This window comes from Sus scrofa, chromosome Y, assembly GCF_000003025.6.
Source record: "Sus scrofa isolate TJ Tabasco breed Duroc chromosome Y, Sscrofa11.1, whole genome shotgun sequence".
NCBI lineage: Eukaryota > Metazoa > Chordata > Mammalia > Artiodactyla > Suidae > Sus > Sus scrofa.
In genome coordinates this window covers 22,253,502-22,279,547 of record NC_010462.3, presented here as the reverse complement: position 1 = coordinate 22,279,547, position 26,046 = coordinate 22,253,502, and the positions used below count along the sequence as shown (strand labels likewise).

Here is a 26,046-nt window from a genome sequence, read left to right as displayed (position 1 = left end):
TAGTGAAAATACTGAAGGAAATAAGAGAAGATAGGAACAGTAATGCAGACACCCTCAGAAAGAAACTAGAAAATATAAGGAGGAACCAAGAATACCTAGAACATTCGTTTGAGAGATGCAAACTGAACTAAGGGCAGTAAAAACCAGAAGGAATAATGCAGAAGAACGAATCAGTGATGTGTAAGATAGAATAATGGACATCACCCAATCAGGACAGCAGACAGAAAACCAAATGAAAAAACAGGAAAGCAATATAAGATGCCTATGAGATTATATAGAGCAGGCCAATCTACACATAATAGGAATTGCACAACGAGTAGAAAAAGATAAGAGAGTGGAAAATATATATGAAGAAATTAACTATCCAGCAAGAATATCATTTAAAATAGAAGGGGAAATAAATTTTTCTTCCAACAAACAAAAGCTAAAAGAATATAGCAGTACAAAACCCAGGCTACAAGAAACACTGAAAGGGCTTCTCTAAACCAAAAAGAAAGGAAGGAAAGAAAGGGAGAAAGAAGAAAGAAAAGAGGAGGAAGAACTAGGATGGAGGAAACCACAACCAGAGAGAAGTCACTCAAATAAGCCACAATACAGATTAAATCATGAACATGCTTCAAACAAAATAAAATTAAAAAGAAAAAATAAAAAGAGTCATCAAAATCAGAAAATGTGGGCAAGGGATGTGAGGAAATAAAGAGACCCTTTGTTTCTCTTCTTAATTTTTTATGGTAATGAAGTGTTTGAACTAACAGGACCATCAGGCTAAAGCACACAATTATAGGAAGGGGTTGGCATACTTGAAAAAAAAAAGGGCAACCACAAGCCAAAACCAAACAGTGCATTCGCAAAAAAATGAAAAAAAAAAAAAAAACACTCAAGCAGATAATAACTGCAGACCATCCAACCAAAAAAGAAAGGAAGAATGGAGAACCGTATAATCAACTGAACATGAGGTTTAAAAAGGCAATAAATTACCATCTATCAATTATCACCTTAAATGTCAATGGACTGAATGCCCCAATCAAAAGTCACAGAGTGGCTGAGTGGATAAAAAGGCAAAAACATTCAATAGGCTGCCTACAAGAAACTCACCTTAGGACAAAGGATACATACAGATTGGAAGTGAAATGGTGGGGGAAAATATCTCACGCCAATACACATGACAGAAAAGCAGGAGTTGCAACACTCATATCACACCAAATAGACTTTAAAACAAAAGACATAAAGAAAGACAAAGAAGGACACTAGTTAATAATTAAGGGATCCACCCAAGGAGAGGATGTTACTATCATCAACATATATGCCCCAAATATAGGAGCACCCAGATACATACAACAAATACTAACAGACATAAAGGGAGATATTGATGGGAATATAATCATAGTAGGAGACCTAAATACCCCCCTCACATCAATGGACAGATCCTCTAGACAGAAAACCAATAAAGCAACAGACATCCTAAAGGAAACAATAGAAAAGGTAGACTTCATTGATATCTTCAGGACACTACATCCAAAAAAAGCAGAATACACATTCTTCTCAAATGCTCATGGAACATTCTCAAGAATCGACCACATATTGGGACACAAAGCGAATCTCAATAAATTTAGGAGTGTAGAAATTATCTCAAGTATCTTCTCTGACCACAATGCCATGAAATTAGAAATCAACCACGGGAAAAGCAAAGAGAAAAAACCTACTCCATGGAGACTAAACAACATGCTACTAAAAAACCAATGGGTCAATGAGGAAATCAAGAAGGAAATTAAAAACTACCTTGAAACAAAGGATAATGAAGACACAACCTCTCCAAATCGATGGGATGCTGCGAAAACAGTCCTCAGAAGGAAATTTATAGCAATACAGGCCTTTCTCAAAAAAGAAGAAAGATCCCAAATTGACAACTTAACCCTCCACCTAAACGAATTAGAAAAAGAAGAACAAAAAAGTCCTCAAGTCAGCAGAAGGAAGGAAATTTTAAAGATCAAAGAAGAAATCAATAAAATAGAGACTCAAAAAACAATAGAGAAAAGTAATAAAACCAAGAGCTGGTTCTTTGAAAAGGTGAACACAATGGACAAACCCCTGGCCAGACTCACTAAAAAGAGGAGAGAAAGAGCCCAAATAACCAAAATCATAAAAGAAAAAGGAGAAATCACAACGGATACAGCAGAAATACAGAAAACCATAAGAGAATACTATGAACAACTGTATGGCAACAAGTTTGACAATCTGGAAGAAATGGACAATTTTCTAGAATCTTACAGCCTGCCAAAACTGAATCAAGAAGAAACAGACCAACTGAACAGACCGATCACTAGAAATGAAATTGAAGAGGTCATAAAATCACTCCCTACAAATAAAAGCCCAGGACCAGATGGCTTCACAGGTGAATTTTATCAAACATATAAAGAGGAATTGGTGCCCATCCTCCTTAAACTCTTTCAAAAGGTTGAAGAAGAAGGAATACTCCCAAAGACATTCTATGAGGCCACCATCACCCTCATTCCAAAACCAGACAGAGATACCACCAAAAAAGAAAACTATCGCCCAATATCATTGATGAATATAGATGCAAAAATTCTCAACAAAGTCTTAGCCAACCGAATCCAACAACATACCAAAAAAATTATACACCATGACCAGGTTGGGTTCATCCCAGGTTCACAAGGATGGTTCAACATACGCAAATCAATCAGCATCATACACCACATTAACAAAAAAAAAGTCAAAAATCATATGATCATCTCAATAGACGCAGAAAAAGCATTTGACAAAGTCCAACATCCAATCATGATCAAGACCCTCGCCAAAGTGGGTATAGAGGGAACATTCCTGAATATAATCAAAGCCATTTATGAGAAACCCACAGCAAATATAATCCTCAATGGGGAAAAACTGAAAGCCTTCTCACTCAAATTTGGAACAAGACAGGGATGCCCACTCTCACCACTGCTCTTCAACATCGTTTTGGAAGTCCTAGCCACAGCAATTAGACAAACAAAAGAAATCAAAGGCATCCATATAGGAAGAGAAGAGATCAAACTGTCACTGTATGCACATGACATGATACTATACCTAGAAAACCCTAAGGATACAACCCCAAAACTCCTTGAACTGATTAATCAATTCAGCAAAGTGGCAGGATATAAGATTAACATTCAGAAGTCAGTTGCATTTCAGTATACCAGCAATGAAACATTAGAAAAGGAATACAAAAATACGATACCTTTTAAAATTGTACCTCACAAAATCAAATACCTCGGAATACACCTGACCAAAGAGGTAAAGGACCTATATGCTGAGAACTATAAAACCTTAATCAAAGAAATCAAAGAAGATGTAAAGAAATGGAAAGATATTCCATGTTCCTGGATTGGAAAAATCAATATTGTGAAAATGGCCATCCAACCCAAAGCAATCTACACATTCAATGCAATCCCTATCAAATTACCCTTGACATTGTTCACAGAACTAGAACAAACAATCCAAACATTTATATGGAACCACAAAAGACCCAGAATCGCCAAAGCAATCCTGAGAAACAAAAACCAAGCAGGAGGCATAACTCTCCCAGACTTCAAGAAATACTACAAAGCCACAGTCATCAAAACAGTGTGGTACTGGGATCAAAACAGACAGACAGACCAATGGAACAGAATAGAGAATCCGGAAATAAAACCTGACACCTATGGTCAACTAATCTTTGACAAGGGAGGCAAGAACATAAAATGGGAAAAAGAAAGTCTATTCAGCAAGCATTGCTGGGAAACCGGGACAGCTGCATGCAAAGCAATGAAACTAGAACACACCCTCACACCAGGCACAAAAATAAACTCAAAAGGGCTGAAAGACTTAAATATACGACAGGACACCATCAAACTCCTAGAAGAAAACATAGGCAAAACACTCTCTGACATCAACATCATGAATATTTTCTCAGGTCAGTCTCCCAAAGCAATAGAAATTAGAGCAAAAATAAACCCATGGGACCTCATCAAACTGAAAAGCTTTTGCACAGCAAAGGAAACCAAAAAGAAAACAAAAAGACAACTTACAGAATGGGAGAAAATAGTTTCACATGATGCAACTGACAAGGGCTTAATCTCTAGAATATATAAGCAACTTATACAACTCAACAGCAAAAAAACCACTCAATCAATGGAAAAATGGGCAAAAGACATGAATAGACATTTCTCCAAAGAAGATACACAGATGGCCAGCAAACACATGAAAAAATGCTCAACATCGCTGATTATAAGAGAAATGCAAATCAAAACTACCATGAGATACCACCTCACACCAGTCAGAATGGCCATCATTAATAAATCCACAAATAACAAGTGCTGGAGGGGCTGTGCAGAAAAGGGAACCCTCCTGCACTGCTGGTGGGAATGTAAACTGGTACAGCCACTCGGGAGAACAGTTTGGAGATACCTTAGAAATCTACACATAGAACTTCCATATGACCCTGCAATCCCACTCTTGGGCATCTATCCGGACAAAGCTCTACTTAAAAGAGACACATGCACCCGCATGTTCATTGCAGCACTATTCACAATAGCCAGGACATGGAAACAACCCAAATGTCCATCGACAGAGGATTGGATTCGGAAGAGGTGGTATATATACACAATGGAATACTACTCAGCCATAAAAAAGGATGACATAATGCCATTTGCAGCAACATGGATGGAACTAGAGAATCTCATCCTGAGTGAAATGAGCCAGAAAGACAAAGACAAATACCATATGATATCACTTATAACTGGAATCTAATATCCAGCACAAATGAACATCTCCTCAAAAGAGAAAATCATGGACTTGGAGAAGAGACTTGTGGTTGCCTGATGGGAGGGGGAGGGAGTGGGAGGGATCGGGAGCTTGGGCTTCTCAGACACAACCTAGAATAGATTTACAAGGAGATCCTGCTGAATAGCATTGAGAACTATGTCTAGATACTCATGTTGCAACAGAAGAAATGGTGGGGGGAAAACTGTAATTGTAACGTATACATGTAAGGATAACCTGACCCCCTTGCTGTACAGTGGGAAAATTAAAAAAAAAAAATTCAACTAAAAATTAAAAAAAAAAAGAATCCATATAATCAAAATAGAAATGAAAAAGGAGAAATCACAACAGATACAGCAGAAATACGAAAACCATAAGAGAATACTCTGAACAACTACATGCCAACAAATTTGACAATCTGGAAGAGATTGAGAACTGTCTAGAATCTTACAGCCTGCCATAATTGAATCAAGGAAAACAGACCAACTGAACAGACCACTCACTAGAAATGAAATTGAAGATGTCATAAAAACACTCCCTAAAAATTGCCCAGGACTAGATGGGTTCACAGGTGAATTCAGCCAAATACATAAAGGGGATCTGGTGCCCATACTCTTTAAACTCTTTCAAAAGGTTGAAGAAGAAGGAATACTCCCAAAGACATTCTATGATGCCACCATCACCCTAACTCCAGAACCAGACAAAGATACCACTGAAAAACAAAACTATCGGCCAATATCTTGGAAGAATATTGATGCAAAAATTCTCAACAAAAGCTGAGGCAACCGAATCCAACAACACATCAAAAAAATCATACGCCATGCCAGGTAGGCTTCATCCCAGGTTCACAAGGATGATTCCACATAAACAAATGAACTTAACGTCATACACCACACTAACAAAATCAAAAATCATATGATCATCTCAATGGATACAGAAAAAGCATTTGAAAAAGTCCAACATCCCTTCATGATCAAGGCCCTCACCAAAGTCTGTAGAGAGGGAACATTTCTGAACATGATCAAAACCATTTAGGACAAACCAACAGCAAATATCATACACAAGGGGGGAAAAACTGAAAGCCTTCTCATTCAAATCTGGAACAAGACAAGGATCCCCTCTCTCACCACTGCTATTCAACATAGTGCAGGAAGTCCTAGCCACAGCAATTAGACAAACAGAAGACAAAAAAGCATCCACATGGGAAGAGAAGAGATAAAACTGTCACTGTATGCAGATGATATGAGCCTATGCATAGAAAACCCTAAGGACTCAAAACAAAAATTACTTGAACTGATTATTAAATTCAGCAAAGTAGCAGGCTATAAGATGAACATTCAGAAGTCAGCCGCATTTTTCTATACCAGCAATGAAATATTAGAAAAAGAATACCAAAATGCAGTACCTTTTCAAATTGCACCTCACAAAAACAAATACCTCGAAATACACCTAACCAAGGAGGTAAAGGATTATATGCTGAGAACTATAAAACTTTAATCAAAAAAATCAAAGAAGATGTATGGAAACGGAAGGTAATCCATGTTCATAGAATGGAAAAAACAATATGGTAAAAATGGCCATGTTACACAAACCAATCTACAGATTCAATGCAATCCCTAGCAGATTAAACATGACATTTTTCGCAGAACTAGAACAAACCATCAAAACGTTTATATGGATCCACAAAAGACCCAGAATTGCCAAAACAGTCCTGAGAAACAATACCCTATCAGGAGGCATAACTCTTCCAGACTTCAAGCAATATTGCAAAGCCACAGTCATCAAAATAGTGTGGTATTAGTATCAAAACAGAGAGACAGACCCATGGAACAGAATAGAGAACCTGGAAATGAACCCTGACACCTATGGGCAATTCATCTTTGACAAGGGTGACAAGAACATCAAATGGGAAAAAGAAAGTGTATTCAGCAAGCATTGCTGGGAAACCGGGACAGCTGCATGCAAATCAGTGAAACGAGAACACACCCTCACACCATGCACCAAAATAAACTCCAAGTGGCTGACAGACTGAAATAGAAGACAGGACACCATCAAACTCCTAGAAGGGAATATAGGCAAAACACTCTCTGACATCAACCTCATGAATATTTTCTCAGCTCTTTCTCCCAAGGCAACAGAAATAAGAGCAGAATTAACCCAAAGGGACCTAACCAAACTCTTTGTTTACTTCTTTATCGGCTGCTCCATGGGTATAGAGTACAGGAAAAGTGATTTTACCTCACCCTGAAACTTCCCGAGCCTGGTACTGAAATGAGGATCTTTACACCTGTCACTGTGTCATCACTCTCCTGGCCTCCTGTTTTCACCTTGCTAAGTTACCTCTTCATTTGTAGAATCCCCTTCCCATCCACAATCTCTCTGCAAGTTAAACTGTACACATCTGGATAAATATAACTAAAGACAGAACCTATATGGAAGATGGCGGAATAGAAGGACTGGTGTTCAACTTATCTCCTAAAAACAACAAAGTTCACAACTAAAGACGGAGCATTCTTCACCCAAATGGGCTGGAAACCTTAAAAAAGACGTCATACTCCAGAAGAAAAAGAGGAGGCCACATCAAGAGGTAGGAGGGGCAATTTCATGATATAAACAACCCCATACCTCCCAGGGGGGGTGGAAGCTCCACAGACTGGAAACTAACCGGCCCACAGAGACTCACCTACAGGAGGGAGAGTTCTGAGCCCCACATCAAACTCTGCCATGTGGGGATCTGGCACGGGGAGAAAGAGCCCCTGGAGTATCTGGCATTGAAGGCCAGTGGGGCTTGTGTGCAGGAGCTCCACAGAACTGCGGGAAGCAGAGACCCCATTCTTCAAAGGCGCACACAAACTTCCACATGCACTGGGTCCCAGGGCAAAGCAGAGTCTCCATGGGAGTCTGGGTCAACATTGACCACAGTCCTTGGAGGACATCCTGGGAAATCAGGGGTGAACGTCGCTTATTGTGAGGGAAGGACATTGAAAGCAAAGCTCTTGGGAATATTCAGCAGCCACACGTTTCTCTGGAGGTGGCCATTTGGGGAAAATGCCAGGCCCCACCAGTCAGTCAGCTGCTGAGAGGCCCCAGGACAAACAACAACCCAGGTGGGATCACAGCCCTGCCCCTCAGTAAACAGCCTACCTAAAGACCCCTCAGGCACACAGCTGCCTCTAATCCCATCCAGAGACTAAGCCCCACCCACCGGAGGGATTAGGATCGGCTCCACCTACCAGGGGGCAGGCATCAGCCCCTTCCATCAGAAAGCCTACAGCAAGCACCCAAACTGACTCCAGCCACAGGGGGGCAGACATAGAAGTAAGAGAGGCTACAACTCTGTTATCTGTAAGAAGGTCACCACACCAAAAACCTATAAACATGAAAAGACAGAGAACTATAACTCAGATGAGGGAGGAAGGGAAAACCCCAGAAAATCAGCTAGGCCATGAGGAGAATCTCAGCCTCCAGGAAAAAGACTTTAGACAGTTGATGCTGGAGATGATGCAAGACATTGGAAATAAACTGGAGGTCAAGATGGATAACTTACAGGAACCACTGTCCAAAGAGATGCAAGATATAAATCTTAAACAAGAAGAGATGCAAAATACAATGCCTGAAATAAAAAATTCACTCGAAGCAGCTAACAGCAGAATCCTGGAGGCCGAAGAATGAATAAGAGAGGTGGAGGACAGATCATTGGAAATTACGGATGTAGAACAGAAAAGAGAAAAAAGATTGAAAACAAACGAAGAGAGTCTCAGAGAACTCTGGGACAACATTAGAGGCACCAACATCCCTATTAGAGGGGTGCCAGAAGGAGAAGAGAGAGAGAAGGCGACAGAGAAAAATATTCCAAGTGATAATAGCCAAAACCTCTGCTAACATGGGGAAGGAATCGCTCACTCAAATCCAGGAAGCACAACGAGTACTATATAAAATAAACACAAGGAGGCACACCCCAAGACACATATCAATCAAACTGACCCAAATTAAAGACAAAGAGAAAATCTTGACAGCAGCTAGGGAAAAGAAACAAATAACATACAGGGAAACCCAACAAGGGTGTCGGCAGAGTTTTCAACAGAAACTCTGCAGGCCCAGAAGGGAGTGGCACGATAGACTTAACATGATGAAAGGAAAAATCCTCCAACCAAGATTCCTCTACCCATCAAGGCTCTCACTCAGATTTGAAGGAGAAAACAAAACCTTCACAGATAAGCCAAAGCTGAGAGAATTCAGCGACACGAAACCAGCCTTACAACAAACACTAGAGGAAATTCTATAGGCGGAGAAGAACAAGAGAAGACGGGAATAAAAAAGAGCAGCAAAAACAAATCCATAGTAATAAATAAAAAGGCAATAAGAACATACATATCAATAATCACCTGTAATGTGAATGGACTAAATCCCCCAGCCAAAAGACGTAGATGGGCTGAATGGATACAAAAACAAGACCCGTACATATGCTGTCTTCAAGAGACCCATAGGGACACATACAAATTGAAAGGGAGAGGATGGAAGAAACTATTTCATGCAAACAGGAATCAACAGAAAGCTGGAGGAGCAAGACTCATATCAGACTTTAAAATGAAGAATACTTTCAGGGACAAAGAAGGCCAATTACATAATGACCAAAGGATCAATCCATGAAGATGATATAACAATTTTAAATATCTATGCATCCAACGCAGGTTCACCACTATATATAACGCAACCGCTAACAACCTTAAAAGGACAAATTGACAATAACACAATCATCGTGGGGGACTTGAACACCCCACTTACAGCAATGCACAGATCAACCAGACAGAAAATCAATAAGGAAACACAAGTCCTGAATGATGCATTAAACCAGATGGACTTAAGAGATATTTATAGGACATTTTATCCAAAAGCAACGGAATACACATTCTTCTCAAGTGCACATGGAACAGTCTCTAAGATGGATCACATCCTGGGCTACAAATCCAACCTCGGTAACTTCAAGAAAATCGAAATCACATCAAGCATCCTTTCCGACAACAACGCTATACGGCCGGAAATCAACAACAAGCAAAAAACTGCAAAAAACGAAAACACATGGAGGCGAAACAACATGCTACTCAACAAGCAATGGATCACTGAAGCAATCGAAGAGGAAATTAAAAATTACCTGGCAGCAAATGACAACAAGATACAACACTCCAAAACCCTTGGGATGCAGCAAAAGCCGTTCTAAGAGGAAAGTTTATATCCAAACAAGCCCACCTCAGGAAACAAGGAAAAGCTCAAATAAACAAGATAGCTCTACATCTGAAGCAGCTAGAGCAAGAAGAACAGACAAGACCTAAAGTTAGTAGAGGGAAGGAAATCATAAAGAGCAGAGCAGAAATCAATGACATAGAAACAAAGAAACCCATCGAAAAGATGAATGAAACGAAAAGCTGGCTCTTTGAAAAGATCAACAAAATTGATAAACCCCTAGCCAGAATTATCAAGCAAAAAAAAGAGAGGACTCAAATCAATCAAATTAGAAATGAAAACGGAGAAGTAACACGGACATCACAGAAATACAAAGGATCCTAAGAGACTACTATCTGCAACTATATGCCAATAAAATGGAAAAACTAGAAGAAATGCGAAAATTCTTACATAAGTACAATCTTCCAAGACTAAACCAAGATGAAGTAGAAAAGACAATTGGACCAATCGCAAGAACTGAAATTGAAACGGTGATTTAAAAACTTCCAACCAACCAAAGTCCAGGGCCAGATGGCTTCACAGACGAATTCTATCAAACATTTAGAGAAGAGCTAACACCTCTCCTTCTGAATCTATTTCCAAAAATTCCAGAAGAAGGGATACTCCCAAACTCATTCTATCAGGCCACTATCACCCTGATACCACAACCAGACAAAGACACCACAAAAAAAGACAACTACACGCCAATTTCACTGATGAACATCAATGCAAGTATCCTCCACAACATACTAGCAAACCGCATCCAACAATACATTCAAAGAATTGGACATCATGATCAAGTGGGATTTATCCCAGGGATGCAAGGGCTCCTCAATATCCTCAAATCCATCAGGTGATACACCACATTCACAAACGGAAGAAGAAAAACCATATGTTCCTCCCAATAGATGTGGAAATAAAGCCTTTGACAAAATCCAACACACATTTCTGATAAGAAACCCTTCAGAAAGTGGGCATAACAGGAACCTACCTCAACATGATAAAGGCCATATATGATAAACCCACAGCAAACATCATTCTCAATGGCGAAAAGCTGCAAGAATTCCCGTGGAGATCAGGAACAAGACAAGGATGTCCGCTCTCACCACTACTCTTCAACATTGTCCGGGAAGGCCTAGCCACAGCCATCAGAGAAGTAAAAGAAATAAAAGGAATCCAAATTGGAAAGGAAGAAGTGAAACTATCCCTATTTGCAGATGACATGATACTATACCTAGAGAATCCTCAAGACTCTACCAGAAAACTGTTAGAGCTCATCCACCAAATTGGCAAAGTCGCAGGATACAAAATCAATACACAGAAATCAATGGCATTTCTATACACTAACAATGAAAGAGCAGAAAGAGAAATTAGGGAAGCAATCCCGTTTACCATTGTATCCAAAAAAAAAAAAACAAAAAAAACCTAGGAGTAAACCTACCTAAAGGGACAAAAGACCTGTACTCTGAAAACTATAAGCCACTGATGAAAAAAATCAAAGATGACACCAATAGATGGAAAGATATACCATGCTCGTGGATTGGAAGAGTTAATATTATCAAAATGACTATACTACCCAAGGCAATCTACAGATTCAATGCAATCCCTATCAAATCACCAAGGAGTGTTTTCACAGAACTCGACCAAAATGTTTTAAAGTTTCTTTGGAAGCACAAAAGACCCACACTAGCCAAAGACATCCTGAAAAAGAAAAATGGAGCTGGAGGAATCAGGCTCCCGGACTTCAGACTCTACTACAAAGCAACAATCATCAAAACCGCATAGTACTGTCACAAAGACAGAAATAGAGATCACTGGAACAGGGGAGAAAGCCCAGAGGTAAACCCACACACCTACAGCCAACTCATCTATGACAAAGGAGGCAAGAATATACAATGGAGAAAGGAAAGCTGGTTCCGTAAGTGGTGCTGGGAAAACTGGACAGCCGCATGGAAAAGGATGAAATGAGAACACTCCCTAACACCATACACAAAAATGAACTCCACATGGATGAAAGACGCAGATATAAGACCAGACACTATCAGACTCCTGGAGGAAAACATAGGCCAAACACTCTGATATAAACGGTAGCAACATCTTCTCGGATCCACCTCTCACAGTATTGACAACACAAACAAAAAGGTACAAATGGGACCTAATCAAACTTCAACGCTTCTGCACAGCAAAGGAAACCCTAAACAAAACAAAAAAGACAACCCACAGAATGGGAGAAAATCTTTGGAAGTGAAGGGACTGACAAGGCATTCATGCCCAAAATTTATAATCACCTTCTGCAGCTCCACACCCACAAAACAAACAACCCCATCGAAAAACGGGAAGAAGATCTAAACAGACAGTTCTCCAAAGAAGACATACAGATGGCCAAGAAACACATGAAAGGATGTTCAACATCACTCATTATTAGAGAGATGCAAATCGAAACCTCTCTGAGGTACCACCTTACACCAGCCAGAATGCCCATCATCCAAAATCTACAAACAATCAGTGTTGGAGAGGGTGCGGTGAAAAAGGAACCCTAGTACACTGTTGGTGGGATTGTCAATTGGTGCAACCACTGTGGGAAGCAGTATGGAGAGTGCTCAGAAAACTAAACCTAGAACTCCCATTAGATCCAGCAATCCCACTCCTGGGCATCTACCCAAAAAAGCCGTGACTCGCAAAGACATGTGCACTCCAATGTTCATTGCAGCACTATTTTCAATAGCCAAGACATGGAAACAACCTAAATGTCCATCAACAGAGAAGTGGATCAAGAAGATGTGGTACATATACACAATGGAATATTACTCAGCCTTTAAAAGGAGCAAAACACTGGCATTTTTTTTGCAACATGGATGGACCTAGAAACGATCATTCTAAGTGAAGTCAGCCATACAATGAGACACCAACAACAAATGCTTTCACTGATCTGTGGAATCTGAAAAAAGGATAGACTGAACTTCTCTGCAGAAGAGATGCTGACTCACAGACATTGAAAAAAATTGTGGTCTCTGGAGGAGACAGTTTGGTGGGTGGTGGGATGTGCTTGGGCTTTGGGATGGAAATCCTGTGGATTCAGATTGTTATGATCATTATACAACTACAGATGTGATAAATTCCTTTGAGAAATATATGTGTGTGTGTATGTGTACACACATATATATGATTAAAGACAATATTACCATCCAATTTAGTCGAGCATCTCATGACTAAGAGGAAGGAAACCACTGTGCATCAATGCTAAATAGTAAAGAGATGCAAAGCCCAAACTAAATCTCATTCGTTATACAGGTAAGTTCATACAACGTATTATAGGCATCTTTTCAAGATAAAACTTTGCACTCTCTCCTATGGTTGTGATTCAAGGTACAGTTTGCAATTTGGAGCTCAGAGACACCTGAATTAGGCTGTCTTCCCCTGATAGCCCCAAAGGTGACTTCTTTCATATATGATCCAGCCATTCTAGCACCCCAAAATTCTCAGCCACGGTTTAATGAGACATTTTAAATTCTTAACATGAACTCCTATTTTTTTCACATATACATAATATTTTATCAGCCAATCCCCCACAAAATCTGCATGTGTAAATCTAAGGGCATGTCCTGTGAAGAAAATAGACACTAACATTCTCCAAAAAAAAAAAAAAAAAAAAAAAAATCAGGAGAAATCACTGTCAAATTTCATGAAACTACATTTCGTGGAGTGTCTATCTTCATGAAATGTTTACTGAAAGGAAAATTCACGACCATTTGTTAATACAAAGCATTCTGACTTAAGAAGTGCATTACACTAAGACATAGTGCCAAACTAGACACTCTTTCTAGTTGTGAAAATATTCCGTCCTTAAATGTGATAAATATGGAAAGCATCATGTATTTTTGACACATATTAAATATTTACCAAAGCTGGAATGGGAAACCACTCACAACATTTTTGTAACACTTCTTTCAGCCATGAAGCCACAGAAATTCTTACCAAACATGAGGTCTCTTTGTGCAAAGGAGCAGCTTGTTATCCCATATTAAGACCACTTCATAAAATCTAGGTCCTATTTTATGTTGCTACTCCTTTGTTTCTGGACTCCTACACAATAATGTTCAGAAAACCAGATCAATGCACCCAAACTGCTGAGACCCTTATATTTTCCAAATAAGAACCAACTCTCTGGAACAATGATGGCCCTGACTACCTTTTAGCTTTGTAAGTTCCACCGCACACCATACCTTGGCAAATTCTCACCCTCTCCACCTACCCCTCCATGACCCTATCTTGGAACAGTCTCACCCTTTCCTCATATGGACCTTTTACAGCCTGAGGCTAAGCCTGACACTGGTTACTTCAGCCACAAGCCCCTAGGAAACCTGCAACCCCATAATGCCAGGAAGGCCTAGCCTTCTCACACATCCCCTGGCCATTTCCTGGTCACAAAACCTATAGGAAACCTCAATGCTCCTGACTCTATGCCCTACTTATTTCCTCACCAAAACCCCTCCGCCTATTTCCTGTTCTAACAAAAGAAAAAAAAAAGACTACGATTCCATGTAATCTTGGATTATATCCTTTGGCTCTTTCAAAAATGGCAAGTTTCCTCTTACACTCATATAAGTCGTTTTTCTTATAAACTCTCTTGTTATGACTTATCTCCTACTTGTTGGATTTCCTTAATGGTATGGGCCTTACATAAACGCAAAATCGCTACTTCATGAATGCTTAGCATATATTGATAGACATACCAACAAGAATCATATTTGCTGTGCTAATATGACTATGAAAATGTGAGGTTCCCAGCAGCGTGGAGACAGACCCCCATTGAGCCCATATATGGCTGTTCAACTTGGAGACCTGCTATGGACAACCTCTCCCAGAATTGGATGCTCCGTTTGAGCAGCAAGAACCAACGGACTGAGGAAAACACCTGGAGGCATATGTTAACTTCTATAGTGATGAACTGCTCTCTGTCATGGGACTTGACCCCCTACTCCTCCCTTGACCTTCCCCTCCTCTTTCTTCATTGTTCCCATCAAGGTTCCTGCCATGAACTCCCACCACTGATTCCTGCCACAGATCTTTATAAGCCTAGCCCCTCCTCACAGTCAAGGCTGGTGCCCTCCTGAGCCATTAATAAATCTCTCCTGTTTATCAAATGCCCTTGCCCACTCCTCCCTCAGCAAACTTCACATATGGTGCTAAACCCCAAGCGGGCATGATACGAGAATGGGAATCAGATCAGTGGTGCCCCAAACTCCTGGGTTTGAAAGCCAGAGAGCAGCAGGCAGGGGCAGCTCTTCCTGGCTTAACCTCTGGAACCCACCCAGGTTTGGGTCCCTGATCCAGGCACCTCTGCACAAGTCCTCTCCTGCTCAGCCAGGGAGGAACCCCCAACGGGGAATTCCACCTTTCCATGACTGATTCTGCATCCGGCACTTGCCTTCTTATACTTGGATGAGAAAATATCACTTTTCTGGGTCTCCTGTCAGCATGGCTCTTGGGCCCCAGTTCCTCTGGCACATCAGAGTACAACCTTCTGCAGCAAAGCATCACACTAGGTTTGTAGAATACTTAGACACTTGGCGCATTCCTCTAATCTGGGGACACCCACATCAGCGAAAAACCTCCCTCTCTGTCCCTCAGCGTCCACTATCCAGACTTTAAAGACACTCAGCCTAAGAAGTGGCACTCCCTAAGGCGGCCCCTTCCTTAGCCCACATCCCCTCTTAGTCCTCATCATGGCGAAGAAGCCCTCCACTCCTCCACAGAACACACCTCTTGGTTGCCTCTTGTGGAATTTAGGTATTCCTAAGAGGAAATGTTAGGTCCAAGTATCTTTACTTCTTCTGTAACTCCGTGTGCACAGGATAAACATTAGCTAATGGCTCTCAATGCTCCCAAAATGCCACTTTCAATTTTTTTCTATAGTGATGTTGTATTTGTTTTTCCATTATAGCTGGTCCACCGTGTTCTGTTCACGTTCTGCTTCATCACTGTACAGCGTGGTGAGCCCCATCCACATACATGTATGCATTCTTTTTTCTCCCTTTATCATGCTCCACCGTGAGGGACCAGACAGATTTCCTAGGGCTACACAGCAAGATCCCTTTGCTAATCCAATCCAAAGTCACTAGAAGGCATCTACTAACCCCAAGCACCCCATCCATCCCACTCCCTCCCTCTCCCTCTCCCCCTTGGCAACCACAAGTCCACATTCAATGTAAATAGCTTGAGTGACCTCAATAACATTTGTCACTGTAATGACGAGTGGAATGAAAGGCGCTGTCAGCCCACAGGCCTCCCTCTGTTCTCCCTGTTTCACATTTCAAATTCTTCTCCATCATTCATGTCATATTCCCTCTCATTCTGACAGCTCCTGCTTTGATCCTGCAGACCATTATTCTCCACAATACAAATCTCTCCATGCCTCCAGCTCTCCCCCAACACAAAATCCTCCACACCCCTACCCAAGCTGTCCTCAGCTTCTCCCCATCCTAACCCAGATACTGACGCCTCTTTCTCTCCTCCTCATACACAGTTCTGTACCCAGCTTCCTCCTTCTCCAAACACCTCCCAACCAGCTCCTTTGGTCCCTTGAGGGGGAGTTGCCAGCACTGGAGGGATTGTCCAGGTCCATGTCCCTATTTCCATGTCTAACCCCTCCCACTTAAATTGAAAAACAAAAAAGATGAGACTCCTTCTCTTCTGATCCCTCCATCTACATTTAAGGAATTTGAACAAATCACTCAGTCCCGTGACCTTACCTGCCATGGTGTTGATGTCACCTTATCCTTCCTCCTCGACCTTGTGGAAATGGAAATGGTCTGGTTAGCCACTCAGGCCCACACAGATGACCTCTGCTGGCAAAACAAGAACCAAAGAGTGCGGGCGGTAGCAGTCCCAAGACAGGATCCAAACTGGGACTCTCCAGTCGATTCCCAGGCCTTTAGACACCAGAGTCACATGGTAACTTGTCTCATAGGAGGACTATGTGAAGCAGGTCTTAACTAAAAAAAGAAGAAGAAATTAGACCAAACCCACATGAAAAACCTGCTCTCCTTCCTGATTAACAGAGGCACTTCAAAAAGATACATAGTTAGACCTTTCCCATTTGGAGGGAATCTTTCCTTCCAGACTCCCTTCATCTCTCAGTCTCTCCCTGACATAAGGCACAGATTACAAAAGTGGGAGGATGGCCTCAAACCCCTCAGCAGGATGTCCTCACCCTCACCTTCAAGGTCTTTAATAATCAGCATAAAGAGGCTGAACGCCAACACTTAAAAAGAGATCGGGCTAAATACAAAATGCAGGCAACTGCCATTCAGGGCTCCCCCAAATATCAGCTCTCTCCCCTGGACAATGGCTCTAAGGCACTCAAGGCCCCTGCTGCAGGTGTGATAAGAGAGGCCACTGGAAACCTCTCAGGGGAGGGCCACACCCCTCCCTGCAGAGAGACCGGAATCCTTGGACCTCAACAGGCCAAGCCACCTTGGCAGGATCACAGAAGACTGAGGGTGCCCTGGAAACCCCTGCATCCCAGACCCACAACTACTACTCGGGTGAAGCACCAGGTAACTCTGCTAGTTGTAGGTAAGCTGGTATCCTTTCTTATCAACACAGGGGCCACTTACTCAGCACAACCTCAATTAACAGGTCACAAACACCCCTCTCAAGTCTCTATTGTGCATGTTGGTGGTCTCATCTCCAAACCCTTACCAAAACCCCTTCCAAACTGCACCCCATCAGGGACACCCTTTAGCTGTTCTTTCCTGATATTAACCAAGTGCCCAGCCCCAACTCTTGGCAGAGATATTTTATCTAATTTCAGAGCCTCCCTCAGACTTCTCACTCCTGTCTCTCTTTCCAAGCCCTCTCTCCTCCCCCTTGCTCATCTACAACATGATAAGCTACCTCTCCCAGCCTCCGTTCCTTTGCCCCGGGTGTGGGATACCTCCACCCATTCCATAGCTCAGCAGCTTGCTCCCATTCAAACTGAGTTAAAAGACCAGTCTGCAAACCTCTGCCAACCTCAATACAGGCCCCTGACCGAAGTCACTAATGGAATCGTAGGCATAACCAGGGTCCATGTCCCCTTCCCATGTCTGACCTGTACACTAAACTAATCCAGACCCGGGGACCAGTGAAGGGCATGCCATTCTTTCAGTCCCTTTTATCAGCCAGCCTTCCCCTGACAGACACATCTACACATATTAGGACAGGGCCCACAAACTCCATGCCTGGACTAATTGACAGGGCCTTTAAGACTCAGGGAAGAGGCTCCTCAGTTCTGAGGGAAAAGTTTTCTGCCCTCAAGGAAACAAAGTCATCCCAAGAGAAATTTGCCTGTGTCCTTGAGATGCAGGTGTTCTGCCTGGACATCTGGAAGCCTTAGCTCCACCATCTTTCTGAAATAGAAATTTCAGGAATAGGGGTACATTTTGCAAGTTGAATTCTCAGGGTCAAGGAGAAATCGTATGCCTTTTGTTCTAAACATTTTTAAAAGATGTTTAGCCACCTAGACAAGTGACCTTGATTTGTTCCATCTGTCAGGGACCCAGTTTGAAGCCAGTGTCTCTTGCAGCTGATGGGTTTCACACAGGTGTACCTTATTCATGGCTGAGACTTTGGAATGGGAAATCTGAGCTTCCTGTTTTGTATGTATCGTTGTTTGTGTTGTGCATGTATGGCCTTGCCAAAATTACTTCATCAAAAAGCTCTACTTAATTGGCTTGAAGGAAATTAAGCTCTTATATGAACTCTCAAAATACATAAGGTAAGGTAATTTTAGAGTCACATGAACTGGAAAATATTCCGTGTTAAATTAACATCTGATATTAAAGTTAAAGTAGGTTGATCTAACTTAAATGGGCATGTCTTCAGAGTCATTGGCAGAAGCTTTTCTTATTGCACCTAGGTTTGATAAAAGTCAAATCGGATGCTGAGGCTTCAGTTACTAAGAAGGGACAGCAATATCACTTAAGACTATTATCGGTGTTTTGGTGCTATGCTGTGATGTTCTGTACCAGGAAACACATACTTTTAGAAGTGATAAAAAGTCCACCCAGACAAGTAGACATTGTGTTTTCAGTAAAGAAGGAAGGAGGAATGGAATTGCATTCTATTAAGGGAACAGAAAGTAAGGCTGTCGTGTAGCTTGTTATTTTGAATGGAAAGCTAGCAGACAGAATAATATGGATACAGAAAGTGATGGAAGATTTCTGCGAAGTGGACACTAGACAGGATTTCCAAGCTTGGTCGGGACTGACTGGGAGTTTAAAGTTAAAAAACAAACAAACTTTAAATGTAAGCTCGTGTAAAACTTGAATTAGGTTTCTGTCTCTCTGCTAAAAGAAAGGTTTCTGAACCTTCTTAACCTTACCTTGTTCATACTCTTGATAACAGGTTACATGAATCGATTGGCCTTTAATTTGTATTTGCTTTTGAAATCCTTTGTTACTTTGGTTGAGTGACTAGGTAATGTTTTACAATAAAGTGAGATTCTACTTGGCCAGGTGTATAAAATTTGCATTCTCTCTCTCTCTCTGTGTGTGTGTGTGTGTGTATTTGCAAATTTCCTAAGTGTAAATTACCGTGTTACAGGGGAGAAATTGTCGGATGGAAGGTATGAACCCAATCTATAAAGATATAGCTCACAACTTACTCCCTCCTTCTCAGACATTTGCCAACCTGATGACCTTGCAGCATGGGAAAAGTTTGCCCCTAAATCAGAGGAGGGAAGATAGGTAAGCAACAGCTGTGAATTCAAGAGCCATGACTGTGGGAAATCCAAGAGGCAGCTTGGTTCTTCCTGGCTCCACAGAAAACCCATTAATGAAAAGAAATGCTTTGAAAATATGTTCTCCATTTGGGGTATTCCTTCTACAGTTTTGGGTTGACAATATCTGGTGAAAATGAGGATCATTTTAGAGACAATCTTGTGACTCATACTCTAGTTCTGTGTTTTGAGGTTAGGGTTCACTTTCTAAAACTCACTTCCCAAATAGTTCTTTGAGGCTGTGTTACAATATTTCAATGTTTAAGGGGGTTACTAAGAACATACTCTCAGCATGGGAAGCTGAGTGCTGCAATCTGTCTCTGAGAGAATATCTGATGCCCCACGATAACCAGGGGGTTATACATTCTGGGAAAGTATTATTTAAAGGGTTGTCTCCAGCCTAGATGGAAGGTCTCTTGTCAGGAATACTTAAGTACCATATGCACAGGCAAAGTGAATAAAATAACTCTGAAAATCTCTATTTCCCTCTTAAGAAGGACATCCACATTGCACGGGTCTACAGAGGGAATTACTGACATCAAACTCACCCTAAAACAAGGCCCTAATAACAGAAACACCAATGCCTGGACAAAAAGAAGTCACCATCAGAAGGACACCACTATCCCAAGATTGCCCCCCCCCCCCATGACCACATGGTCATTTGTTGACCTTCTCATCTACCTTGGTGGGTTTCTCCTCTCCAAGGCTCTTCTCAGTGATGTTCCTAGGTGGGATCCCCTCACCTGACCAACTAATACCTGCTCTCACAAGGGCACAATTATGTTTCCTTCAACTGTTACTCAAGCTCAATCAGCAGGTAAGACTTTAGCCAAGTGACATAACTCTCCTGGGCTACATTAATCGAAATTTAAAGGCTCCCTTGTGTTGGGAATGTTTAAACTGTCAAGGATAACCAGCCTTAGAACACTGGGGAGTACAGCTGAGTGGACAAGCCAGAATGAAATTTCATTTAAAGAGAAGGAACGGACTAATCCAGCTGAACAGCGATAAAACAGGGCTGTTTTGCGTGAAGCTTTACAATTTTCATTTATGACTTTATGAATACTGCTTTCCACATAATTTTTAAGAGGCCACAAATATTTTCTTATATATTTCCACTCCTTATCAGAATAGGTTAATTTGTTTTTATTGCCACCAATATATTGTTATATTTTCTACTGCACAGCATGGTGAGCCAGGTACATAGACATGTTTATATTATTTGCTCCATCACAAGTGAGGAGACATAGTTCCCAGGGCTACACAGCAGGATCTCACTGCTTATCCATTCCGAAGGCAAGAGACTGCCTCAATGAACTCCAAGCTCCCACTCAATCCCAATCTGTCCCAGTCCCCCTCCCACTGGAAACCACAAGTCTATTCTCAAATTCCATGTTTTTCTCTTCTGTGGAAAGCGTCACTTGTGCTCTAAAATAGACACCAGATATAAGTGTTATCATGTGGTCTTTGTCTTTCTCTTTCTGACTTCCTTCTCTCAGCATGAGAGTCTCTAGGTTTATGTTTTATTCACTGTGTCCACAAAATTGCTGTCTCTTGCATTTCCAGAAGTGTAACTGAGTCACTGAAAATGATATATAGTTCCATATGAGATCAGTGGTCTCTAGATATGGGAACATGCAGCAAGAGGGAATATTTTCCTGGACCATAATAGACGAGGAAGATGGGTGGTCCAGAGACTTTTGGCTACTCCTAGTATGGCTTTGTCCAGGACTAGCACATTTAATGGCCTATCTGTGACATCATTGCCAGACCTAGCAATGTTCATTGCTGGCACTGTGAGATGAAATGGTCATGAAATGCCTCCCCAAACTATGGTCAAATGTCCGACCATGGGGGAGTATGGCCAACTGTGACCTCAAGTTAGCACTTGCCTAGAGGCTCTCCGTGCAGGAAAACTTGAGGCACAGCAGCTGTTGACCTGCAGCACCTGCTGAGCAGAGCTCAGGGAGGTGAGCAGCGGTGAGGCACAGGCCTTCAGACCGATTTCAGGTGAGGATCTCTATGGGCCCAAATTCTTGCATCTTCTCTCATCTAGAAATACAGAGATCATTGACCATGGCAACTGCATGGGCCAATAGGGAGAAAAGGCAGAATGGAGTAGCTGTGGGTCAGACATCCATGGAAGACTAGGAAATCTTATGGAAGTAATTTCAGGCAAGCCTTTGTATTGCCAAGAACGTAGGGTTTATGTGCCCTGTCAGACGTGATGACACCAGCTGTTCTCAAAGCAGCATCAGCTGGCAGCGACAACCTTATATTTTCACGGTCTTCTCTTATAGCAACAGAAAGGAGACAACATGTTTTATGACCAATAGCTCCTGTGATTTACGTGTTAATACCACATCACGTGTTAAAACCTACTCAGATGAAACTACACTCCTCCTTCAACAATACTGGTGTCAACCCATGTTTAATCTTATTTTTCCTTTCTTCCCATCCTCTATGGTAGCATATACCATGTCCATCCACAAGTACTCCTCACCCCAGGCCAGCAGGAAGCAGAGAGAGAAGAGTAGACATTCATCCCTATCCCATATAATGGAAGGCTTGAATGAGAGGAGCCCAGGAGGATGGAGACAGACCGCCATACACCCCAACTATTGCTGCTCACCTGAGAGACTTGCTGTGGACGCCCCTCCCAGAATGTGGATGTGCAAGTTGGGCAGCAAGAAACGAGGACCTGTGGGAAGCAACTGCCTGCACAGACTAACTGCCTACAAGGATTAACTGTGCTCTGTCATTGGACTTGAGTCCCTACACCTCCCTTGACCTTCTCTTTCTTCTCCATTTTCCCTGCCACAAGGTCCCACCATGGACTCCAACCACAGACTCCCACCACAGATGCTTTATAAGCCTAACACCTCCTTGCAGTCAAGGCTGATGCCATCGTGGGCTCTGCCCAGCCCCCTCAGAGACCCTAATAAATTCCTCTTGTGCACTATTTGGCCTTGTGCATTCCTCCCTCAGCAACCTAACGGAAAATGTTTGGAATATTGTTTAACACACAGACTACTTGCGTAGGATACACAGAAAACTCGATATAATAAAATCAGTGATACCAGATCACTGTCAGTTTTTAACAATGTGACAACATTATGGTATAAGTTTTAGAGTATTCAGTTCAAGGGCATATATAATCTTCAGAATGTGGTGCACCCATCAATTCCTCAGTCCACATTGTATCAATCCACAAGGAAATCTCATACCCTTTGGATGGTACTTCCCCACATTTCCTCTCCTAACACAAGCAACCATCAATCTTTTTTTTGTCTCTATGGCTATAGATATTTTGCCTGGTGCCCAGGGCCCTTCCATGTCTTGGTTAGTGATAAATGTCATGGTTTGTTTTGTTTTGTTTTGTTTTTGATTGTGTATTTGTTTTTTTTTTTCTTTTCTTTTTGTCTTTTTATATTTTGGACTGTACCTGGGGCATGCAGAAGTTCCCAGGCCAGGGATTGAACCCATAGCACGGCAGAGGTCAGAACACTTTTGTAACAAGCTAGCCAACATAGAACACTGGCTATGTTTTTCTGAATATAAATACTGCACAGATTCTAGTTATACACTCTCAAGAGCTGCATAGCTTTTGTTTCACTTTGCCGTTGTTTTTTTTTTTTTTTTCTTCCATTTACAAGGCCTTACATAACAGGCACAAGTGCATATGTGCACAAGAGAGAACTTGCGTTTACTTCAGGGATGAAATGGATTTATTTATTTATGTGATTTTTTTATTAAAAAGATTCCATTGGAGTGGGGTCTCATTTGCTGATCTCATTTTTTTTTTTCTCTCTTTGGGTTACTGTTCAAGTACGGAGCTCATATTTTATATTAACTGGGCTAATTTCATAGAGAAGTAAACCCTGACTGAAGGTGATGCTCAGATTGCTAGGAGACTAGTGTCTTGTGATGTCACAGCTACTCAGGCTGGCAACTATTGTGATGGATTGGATAGTTTATCTGTGTAGGCTTACCAAAGCAGCATTTAAAACTGCAGAGTTCAAAAGCCATGCAGGTGAGAAAAGTAGCTGAAGAGAAACAAATCTGAGATGGCACATGCTCCTACAGAAATTCAAGGTGTTTCTCCTAAAGATGAATCAACTGGTTCAGAATCCTCCATTACATCTCCATGGTGTGATAACTCAATCACTGGGGACTTGGACTTGAGGTCTCAGATTGAAGAAAAAGCTTTCCAGGCTTTGTCTGAGGGCTCCCTGATGAAAGAGCCATGCCACACATTGTGTGCCTCTGAACCAGATGGAGATAATGATTTTCCTCCTCTGCCCTTTCCCAGAAAACTTTGGGAAATTGTTGAAAGTGATCGATTTAAGTCCATTTGGTGGGATGAAAATGGAACCTCGATCGTGATTAATGAAGAACGCTTCAAGAAAGAAGTTCTGGAGAGAAAGGCTCCCTTCAGAATTTTTGAAACTGAGAGTATGAAAAGCTTAGTTCGACAGCTTAACCTTTATGGATTTACTAAATTGCGAAGGAATTTTCAAAGACCTGCCTCACTAGCCAACATTCTGGCAGAAGATAATGAAGTCTCTGCTTGGAACAAGGTATTATGAAATGTCCAGTTACTATTTACAGAGGGACATCTGCAAATATGTTCATACATATAGGGTCATAGTAGACCTTGAAAGTGGGATGAAGTACTGCTACAGTTTTAAGTTGAAGGCCACTTGGTCATAAAATATTTGGGGTGATAGAGAAATTTCCTAGCCACCTGGAGCCTTCTCGATGAACCTCACCCAATACAAGCCCCTGAACCTCATACTGTTACTGTAAATGCACCAGGCATTTTTATTTAAGGACCATAATTGCCTGTTCCCACTACATAAATTTTTGAAAATGTTAGTAATAGATGAGTATTATTTCCTGACATTAACTCTGTGTGATGAAACAAGTCAGATTTTTATGGATTCTTTGTCCTCGTATCTTTGTTTAAAAGGTCACTAAATACCTTTCTCTTTTGGTTTTAGCTGCAGTTCTACCATAATCCAAATTTTAAACGAGGCTGTCCCCATCTGTTGGTGAGGATGAAAAGAAGAGTCAGGGTGAAAAATGCTTCTCCAGTATCGGCTTCTCTACTTCAAGGTTGCAGCAAGAAGCGCTCTAGAACAGGGGGTGATGTGGATAACCATAATTCTGATGTGGCTGCAGAAACTCGTGGAGAAGATGCATTTTCAGCCTCTACAAATCTAAATGTGCCTTTAATAAGATGGCCTTCTATGAGCCAGAGAATTTCTAATACAACTACCCCAACTAGAAGCGGTCTTTCTTCTCCATCATCACCATCAGTCAGGCCACCAGGACAAATTGTCATGGCTCAACATGCTATTTTTAGTCAGTTGACCACGTTTCACATGCACTCACAAAGCAGCTACTCTCCAGCAAGTGGCCACATCGTGAATTTCATTACAACTACCACTTCCATTTCTCAGTACCACCGCATTTCTAACTTCCCAAGTGGTTATTTTGGACTGAGGGTGGAGCCTTCTCCTTTGCCAACCAGATACCAGAATATATCACCAACTGAGGGCCCTGTATCTAACCCCCAAGCAGCAGCCCATCCATGGTTCCCAATGCCAATGGCCACTGACACATCTGCTGCCTCGCTTTCAAGGCCAAATCCTCAGTCCTTTTCCATATCTGAACATCACCCTAATTACCACTGACCTATCAAAGGACTATAGGTTATGCAGGAGAGTGAAGATGAAAATTTATGCTGGCAAATGTCACCAAATTCCTGCAATTCTGATATTTCAGCAATAAACTTATATGTTCATCTTCATAGTTTCATCTTCTTTTTTTTCTTATTCTCCTGGATCTCTTTCTTTAATTTTTCCGATTCTTTTTTTCTTTTTCTTTTTTTTATTATTTTCCCACTCTACAGCAAGTGGGTCAGGTTATCCTTACATGTATATATTACAATTACATTTTTTTTTATTTTGGACACAGTTAAGAGTAAAGGGATGTTGCATTTCTTTGTCTAAAATGAGTTTTCCATCATAGCTTGTTTACTGTGTTCTATCACTTTCATACTGTGCCACAAATTGGCCCAGTCCCACACCCACCCACCCAAGACCCTCACCCACACATATACATATCCTTTGTTTCACATTATGCTGCATCAAAAGTGACTAGAGATAGATCCCATTGCTATACAGCATGACCTCATTGCATACCTGCTCCACATGCAATAGTTTGCATTTTCAACCCCCGAATCCCAGTCCATCACAATCCTG

The 26,046-nt window shown here is 41.5% G+C and overlaps 1 protein-coding gene and 1 pseudogene across 1 annotated transcript; both read left to right on the top strand.

Annotated features, from left to right (window-relative positions):
• Positions 1–18,394, top strand: part of LOC110257958 — a 123,791-nt pseudogene extending 105,397 nt beyond the window's left edge.
• LOC110257891 (heat shock transcription factor, Y-linked-like) lies at positions 23,845–25,476 on the top strand. The gene is made up of 2 exons (XM_021080888.1): positions 23,845–24,357; positions 24,781–25,476. The coding sequence occupies exons 1-2, from the start codon at positions 23,845–23,847 to the stop codon at positions 25,474–25,476; spliced, it is 1,209 nt and encodes a 402-aa protein (XP_020936547.1).

Coding starts and splice junctions, on each gene's coding strand:
- LOC110257891 (XM_021080888.1), top strand. CDS start 23,845: ATGGCACATGCTCCTACAGAAATTCAAGGTGTTTCTCCTAAAGATGAA. Junction 24,358..24,780: donor AAGTCTCTGCTTGGAACAAG/GTATTATGAAAT, acceptor TTTTGGTTTTAG/CTGCAGTTCTACCATAATCC.